The sequence below is a fragment of the Drosophila albomicans genome, chromosome 3 (genome assembly GCF_009650485.2).
Source record: "Drosophila albomicans strain 15112-1751.03 chromosome 3, ASM965048v2, whole genome shotgun sequence".
NCBI lineage: Eukaryota > Metazoa > Arthropoda > Insecta > Diptera > Drosophilidae > Drosophila > Drosophila albomicans.
In genome coordinates, this window is record NC_047629.2 from 41943126 (window position 1) to 41951467 (window position 8342).

Below are 8342 nucleotides of genomic sequence, written 5' to 3' on the forward strand. Positions count from 1 at the left end.
AAACATATTTTGTATTGTACAGAAATTATATTGGGACATCTCAAGAAGCATTCTAAGAGTCTCATTAAGTTATATTGTTAAACAAAGTCAATTATGCTACAAGAATTAGTAAAATAAAGATATGTTTAATATCGAAATTAATAAAAATGTAAAAAGCTTTAAAAAGATTATGTTCTCTTCCCATTAAAGTGTTAAATTAAATTAAAAATAAAGTTATTTTGCAGTTAATGTTCTCTTCCCATCAAAGTAAAGTTATTAAACATAATTTAAAATAAAATACTTTTTGCAATTAGTTTAAAGGAAGATATCAAGTAGATAGCATCCTTCTTAGCTTTAAATACAGCATTTGAATTTATATTTATGCTCGAGCAGCATTTCAATTTACAAGTGTCAACAATAAACATCGTTCAGCTGGCGCCTCGTTGTGTTGCACGCGGTTTGTGCAACAGCCCGCGGCATTTACTTTGTGGCATGCTGCAACAGCATATTATGTTATTCTTTATGTGTCGACCTTAAGGTCGAGGTCTTTGAGCAATAAACTGTGCCATGACAAATTACACTTAAAGAAGTCTTTCGAACTCTGAGCATAATCTGAGTAAGGTTAACTTAACAGGTTAGCTTAAAGCTTCTTACTTTTTAATGTTACTTTATAGAATGAGATTAAGTATAGGAATTCAATATTAAGAATCTTTTCATGTAAGTAGCTAGCAATTTAATTATGACTTCAACAGTATTCAAAATTTGTTTGTAACTACAGTTACGAAATTAAGAATGGAACCACTTTTTTATATTATTAAATGTTTATTAAATAATTAAAGGTGTACAATATTAACTGTAGTTTTTATAGTTTCTAAAAATTTGGTTGCGAACAGACAAAAATATTGTAGAAGGTATTTAAGTCTTAGTTGCCTTGACTGAAAATTTGATATATTTTGCATCCTATGGTATATTTTGAATGGCAACCAAATTAGCCTTTGGTATATTTATAGTTTTTTTCTCCCAGTTTATTAAAGCTTAAATTAGGATATGTTGTTTTGCCGTTTTTGCCAAAAACACATCTATCATAGATAAAGGCCAAAGGAAAAGGTCTTAAAAATAAATAAATAAATATATTTTATATAATTATAATTATAAAATTGTGAAATATGAAATTTAAAGTAGTTTTCTATGATCATTAAGATTCTCTATATCATATTTACTCAAATATTCGATAATTACAAACGCTCAATATTTTGTTTTCTTTTCTACAATTTACTAATTGTATTATCATTAACAGTGTGACTAACATTTGTATTCAATTTTCTTCTATTTCCAGCTAAAGTTCTCTCTGTGCTCTTCTCCCAGTGTAAGTGCTAATTCTCTCCCTTTGTATTTATTTAGTGTAATCTACCCCTTAGGGCAACACCTGAGGTGCAGGTATAAAGACATGTTTAATTAATTGATGTTGCAGCTTGTTGAATTCCAATTTAGTTGAGTTGAGCTAAAAACGCCAATCAATAAAATAAATGCTGTATTCATTTTTGGAGTGTGGGCAAACAGCATTATGTAAATGAAGTAGTTAGTCAGTTATTCAAAGTTGTTAAACCCCTTTCTGCTCCCCTCCCCCTCTCTCTCTTTCTCATCTCTGCCTACACAACAAATGGAGCAACTCGAGTTGTCTAATAACATTCCGAAGTTTTGCTGCTAATCGTTTTCCATTAGGCAGCTAATTTCACCGGCAGTAATTAGCATTCTTCAGACTTTAGTTCTCCTCAGTTCTTCAGGTGCGTCGAGTGAGCTTATCGTTTCCTTGTACATTTATTGTACTTTTTAGCTTTTGCAAGTGCTGCTCGAAAATTGATTTTGACACCAAAGAAAACTTTTCTAGAGCTGCTGCAAAGTTTCCAAGGAACTTTGACTAGAGCAAAAGGAGAAAACTTGGTTGCAAAACAAGGTAAATGGAAATGCAGAAGACAGAGTATTAAAGAGCGAAGAAGTGTTTTCAAATGTAACTAAAGCTGACAATCGAAAGGGTGATAAAAACAAAGAGAGGGGAAAGGTGAGAGGCTAAGACACACCCCGAAAAAAAAAACAAGTAAACATGCAACGCAAAACTTTTGTGCAGATTACATGCGCATTACCAAGTTGCAAGCAAGCCCGCGAGGCACAACAAAGACAAAAAAAAAGGAAAGAAAGCGTCGAGTGACCTCTGTCTGCTCGAATGTGGCACAGTGTCGCGAACCTGGGGGCATGCAACATGCGGCATGCACTTTGAAATTGATGTAGCTGCCAGTAGTCGCCTCATAATGATGGACAGTCTCAGCCCAGCGTGTGTCCATTGCCCGTAAATTGTTGGGGCCATTTCTCTGGGATGACGTGGCGTATGCGCAACGTGTGCAGTTTATTGAAAAACTTGCTTAATTTATGGGAGAGGAGAGACTGACCCACATGACAAGGCAATCAATTTATGCAAAGAATGCGCCGCAAATGTCAATAAACAATTCCAAGGAAAATGAACTGCGACGCAGCAGCAGCGATGAAGAAGAAGAAGATGAAGAAGAAGAAGCAGCTGTAGCAACAGCTAAGGACACTTAAAACGCAATTGAGTTTCAGTTAAACGGGGGGAGTGAGCAGGACAGCGCGAGAGAGAGAGAGGGGGAGGGTAAAACATTTAAGAGGGGAAATGTACGAGAGTAACATTAACGTAATTGGAGTGTGCGTGTGTGTGTATGTGAGTGTGTGTGTGCGTTTGTGGCTGGCAATTTGCCATTTTGAATGGATTGAATTGGATTGCGTCTAATGCGGCTTATCCATTGCACAGAGGGTGATATTTACGAGCCAGCGACATCCTGCGGAGGCAAGCCGAACAACAACAACAACAATCAGAACAAGTAAGAAGTCGAGTGTGCTCGACTGCGAGATACCCGCTACATATTGTGAATAAAAGCCAAACAGTGCAGTATTCATTATAAAATATACCAAATTAGTATACCGCAAAAATATTAAAAATATACTAATGGCTATATAGGTATATTGATATATCACAACATTCAAAATATACCATAGAGTACAAAGTATGTCAAATTAATATACCGCAATTAATATACCTACAGCTATATTTGGTATATAGTAAGTACTACATTCAAAATACATCATAGAGTATATTAAATTAACATAAACACTGAAATATAGCACGAGCTATATTTGGTATATTGATAGACTACTTAAAAATATACCACAGAGCATACCAAATTAATATACCGCAAAAATACTCAAATATACCGAGAGTTAGATTTGGTATATCGACATAGAACTACATTCAAAATATACCATAGAGTGCAAAGTATACCAAATTAATATACCGCAATAATACTAAAAACATACTAAAGGCTATATAGGTATATTGATATAACGCAACATTCAAAATATACCATAGAGTACAATGTATACCAAATGAATATACCGCAAAAATACTCAAATATACCGAGAGCTATATTTGGTATATCGATTGACTGCAAAATATACCAGATTGTAGGCCAAAGTTGCTAACAACCCATTGCAGTAGGAGTTATTTCTATACAAAAGTATTTCTTGAATAACTTAACCTAATCTGCGTGCAAAAATAAAAAGTACTGTCGAGAAATTATAGCTATAGCTTTCATAGTATCTGAAATCCAGTGTTTCATACAGACAGCCAGACAAACAGACAGCCAGACAGACGAAAAGACAGTCATGGCTATATCGTCTCGACTGTTGACTCTGATTAAGAATATTTATACTTTATGGGATCAGTGATACCACCTTCTACCTGTTCATACATTTCCTGCAGTCACAAAGTTATAATACCCTTCTACCCTATGATAACGGGTATAACAACAACAACAGCAAACTGAATAAAATCAAACAGATGTACAAGGAGCTGTGGCTGTAGTTGTGGCTGTGGCACACACATCGTTTGGGCAGCGCTTCGCTTAATGGCGCTGTAATCAAAAGTCATTATGTCGAGCATTGGCATCAAGGACAACGCACAACGCACAGGATTCCCTGGTCGTCTAGGGTTCGACTTGATCCGCCGTCGTCGTCGCCGTCGACGTCGTCCATTTGCTTACAATGGAAAATTACGCGTATTATGACCAGGATCAGCAATGGCAGGAGGGCAACTCTCAGTCTCAGTCACTCAGCTGGGGTTGGGCTTCGTCCGTTCTAAGGTTTGCCAGACGTTGCCAAGTTTGCCCTCGTTTTGTTATTAATTTGTTTGTCAAGCCAGGCGGTGGCCAAAGCAGGAAACACAAATCCGCCGCATCATTGCCATTGCCATTGGCTTTCTCCCTCGCCCTCTGTTAATGGGCGCGACGGCGAGCAACAGTTTCCTGCCTCGGACCGAGCAAGGATAATACTGACACTGGCTATTAAACGACGCACGGAGAAGGCGGCTAAAACGCGGATTAGGCCCAACTGCACGCACATCATCGTCATCAACATCATCGTGAGGTAGCAAAACATCAATGAGGGGGGGAAACATCGAAAAAAAAGGCATTTTGGGATGACCAAGTGCAGGGCAGAGATCCTTCACATGTATGCAAGGACACGTGCGGCCACAAAAAAACAAGAAAATTATGGGGAATGCGAGCACATTCATTTGAGGAGAATACAAAACCAGAAAAAAAAGAAAAGTCTTCGTCATGAGTCATCCTCACAAACTAGAATGTGTGAATTTATTTATTGTGCCAATGCGTTAAACTATTTACTCGATTTGTCTTATCAAAATCAACACATTGAATTTATAATAGTATCGACAATAAAGGAAAGTTCCAAGACCAAAAATAAATATACATTCAGTATAGGAAATCTTATAAAATCTTGTCTTTATATATATAACATATAAAAACATAAATAAATAATATTACTTGAAGGCCTTAGTCGCTCTGGCTCATTTCATTGCAATAAGAAATTGATTCGTTATTTCAATAAAATAATAATAATAAATAATATACATATTTTTAAATTATTTCGTCATACATACATATATCCAATATACAAAAGAAAATAAATAATATAAAATGAAATGTTCAGTTGAGTGTAAAGCAATAAAACAATATAAAACTAATTATCCAATAAAGTGCAAAATAAATCTAAAAGAGTTCATAGCACAAATAAATAAATAATAAATTTAATATTGAATTGAGTGTAGGGCGAAGCTAAATAACTTCATAGCAAAAATAAATGGTATAAAAACAAATATTCAATAAAGTGAAAGACGAAATTAACCAATTTCGGTTTTTTAATGGATAATACTAAGAGTCTATTCGGTTTTTGTCCATCAAATGCTAATTTAAAAGATGCTTTGATATGTGTTTTTTTTTTTGAGAGAGGAAATATATTTAAATTTGAGTAAGATCAAGCAAATCTTTTACCACGAGAACGTAATTGTAACGCTAAGAATTTTAGTATAAATTTCGGTAGGAGCAACAAATATTTTATATTTATAATATTGATAATAATATTATATGAAGTGTAAACTAAAATCTTAAGAGATGATTTATATTCAATACAAAATTTGTGTCAAATTCTGCAGTGAAAAGTTGTTTAATAGAATAGAAAAGTTTTATTATGATTGTTAAGAAACATTGTCTAAAAAATATTGTGAAGAATATGCTTATGGATAACCTTATTTTGTGAATATCATATATATCACAAATATCTGCCATATTATTTCAAAAATGTTTTAAATTATTAGCTGAATACACAATTTTCTAAGAATATTATAGGAAAGCTTTAGTTTTTTCCAAAAATGGCATGGTTTAAGTTAGAAAATGACATTCCTATACTAATAGAAATGATGAATAATAGTCTTGAAAATATATTGTGATGAATATGTTTTCAGATAACCTTTGTTTGAATGAGAATTCCTTCTTTATTCATTCATTCATGAGAATTTCTTCTTTTCAGCATAAGCAGTAAAATGCGTACTATTGTTTATATTTACTTAACATATTATATGGTTTTGATCCAAGAAATTTCACTTTTACAAAACTAAACCAATAACTAACGAAAGCAAAGCTAACTGATTGGCACATGCAAATTTTCCTTCGTTAGTTGTGTAAAGTCATAGATCATTCAAGGAATTTCCACAAAATGAAAATCAGAAAGGCAGCAAATTTCGTTAAGCACATTTCTCAAAGCACATTTCGAGCTAAGAGTAAAGTTCTCAGAAATGATCAGTTGAATTTCATAAGATGCGAAATAATGTTCTCAACTCAAATTCGGCAGAAGTTCGAATCACGTTTAATAAATTGCAAATCATTTAACGATGCTGATTAACATCGGAACATCGGGAATGCCCAGCAGAAATCTCTGTAATACATATATATTCAATATATATTCAAAGATCTGGGCATGAATGTACTTGGCCAATTTTGTGGGATCCTCGTCATGGCATCAACAAATAGATTATTATTAAGTGAACTGTTTCTGTTTTGGGATATAATATTGAGTTGAGTTGAGTTGAGTTCGGTGGTATTCTATTTGTTGATGATTTGAGTAAATGTTATTGTATATCGTTTATTTGTTTATCAGCAGCACTTTCTTCCCATCCCATCCCATCCCATCTCGAGCAATCGACCAAAAATAGACCTCGCGGCATTGCGAAAATGTTGCAAATAATTGGAAAACCACACACTTGCCTCGTGGGGCACACGTTATGTTTGTGATGTGTGACGTCACAATTGTGGGGCACACAACGTTTCACAGGTTGTGAACGTCATGAACTTTTGCAATTGTTAAATTTGTTTTCTGACTGCATCATTATGAGGATCATGACGTCGATCCGTCGATCTCTCTCTCTCTCTCAATATTTTCCTGACTGCGGGTGGTCGACAGCAATCATTTTTGGCAATTTCAAGTGCAAAGTGCCGAAAGCTATTGCCCGCAAATGTGGGCCCCTAAAGAGGGTGAGGCTGTACTGAGGCGGGAGGGGGGAATTTGGGCAACTTTATGTCTTTTGTCTGGCAGCTTATTTATTTGCAGTGTACTCGTGTATTTAGCTCGAATTGCGCCTTGTTTTTTTGTACGCACCCACGCTGCGCCACATCAGTACTGAAAAAAAGAAAAACTGACAATCCTCTTGGGCAGAGATCGGACGAAGTAATTCCCCGCGAGCAGTAAATTAAACGAGCGTTTGATACACGGCAAATCCATAAACCAATTGGCCAGCAGTTTGTAGTTTATGTCGAATCAGCTGGCCCAAAAACTATTCGCATTCACATTCGAATTGGAATTGGAATCGAATTGGATTTGATATCGATGTGTGGACTATGAGCCGATGGGCTCAAGGGATCGATGTGGTCCGAGTGTTGATGTGAGAACTCAACGCTTTGTCAGCGCTCACCTCTGACCCATCGCCCGTTGTGATGCCAATAATCGGAGCAATTATGTTCTACCCTATTCCAATATATATATATATATTTTTTTTAGTTGTACACGTGTTGTGGCATATGTTTTTGTTTTGAATTTCATTGATGCGCCTTTTGTGCTTTTTTTTCGCAAAATCAACAAGCTGCTGAAATATCTACGATGCTCGATGACGATGCCCGAGACTAGCATTAGAATTCGAATTAGTATTAGAATTGATATACCAACAAGACTCGTAATAGAATTTTCGATTATGTTTAATCAATTTTACCGTTAGCACATAATCTCGCCTATAATCAGCAGCAGCAACAAAACAATAGCAACGCTGTCATAATTTTTACTCTCCTCTCTTTCTCTCTCTGCGACTTTGGCAACAAATTGAATTTGCTATCTCATTAATTGCCAGTTGAAAATTTCAACAATTTCATAAAATTTTACGCCTATCATGTGTTGGCATCTCCCCCCCTGAGACCAACCCCCCTCCACGTCGCGTCCCTCTGCCCATCATCGGTTCATTGTTTGTTTTTATAAACCTATTTTTCAATATGTACTTTTGAATTATTAAGTTTTGGCATTTCTGTGACGCAAAGTAGTAAATTCGCAGTTTCAAGTGCGAATAAACTTTACCATATGCAACTGATTGCCCCCAGAGGATGTTGCCAGGGCAAACCTCTCATTATCTCTCTTTATCTCTTTTGTTGAGATCGAACCCCATCAGCTGATTTGCGTTGGCGTCGGCGTCGACGTCTGCGACGTCAGCATTGGCGCTAATCAAATCATTTCCATTTGCAAATTTATAAATCAGTGCCGCAAATCGTCGAGCGAAATGTTCGCACCTCTTTTAATGATTATTAAAATACAAGACCTGATGCGGAACATTAAAAAATCCACAGGATGTATTGAGGCCACAAACAAGTTCATTAAACACTCATAACAAACTGTTGAGTGTGGAT

The 8342-nt window shown here is 35.6% G+C and overlaps 1 protein-coding gene across 2 annotated transcripts; it reads left to right on the forward strand.

The window, feature by feature from the left end:
• Positions 1-3903: 3903 nt before the first annotated feature.
• On the forward strand, positions 3904-4761 carry LOC117569695 (uncharacterized). 2 transcript variants are annotated; one of them, XM_034250953.2, is made up of 2 exons: positions 3904-4187; positions 4243-4761. In XM_034250953.2, exons 1-2 carry the CDS (start codon positions 4090-4092, stop codon positions 4472-4474), a joined length of 330 nt encoding a protein of 109 aa, XP_034106844.1. In that variant the 5' UTR covers positions 3904-4089; the 3' UTR covers positions 4475-4761. The 2 variants fall into 2 exon arrangements, with proteins under 2 accessions (XP_034106844.1, XP_034106845.1); XM_034250954.2 differs by having other exon boundaries at positions 4247-4761.
• Positions 4762-8342: the final 3581 nt, after the last annotated feature.

Excerpts from the sequence above, each read along its gene's own strand:
- LOC117569695 (XM_034250953.2), top strand. The coding sequence starts at position 4,090 with ATGGAAAATTACGCGTATTATGACCAGGATCAGCAATGGCAGGAGGGC. Across the intron at positions 4,188-4,242 it reads TGGGCTTCGTCCGTTCTAAG|CCAGGCGGTGGCCAAAGCAG; the intron begins GTTTGCCAGACG and ends TTGTTTGTCAAG.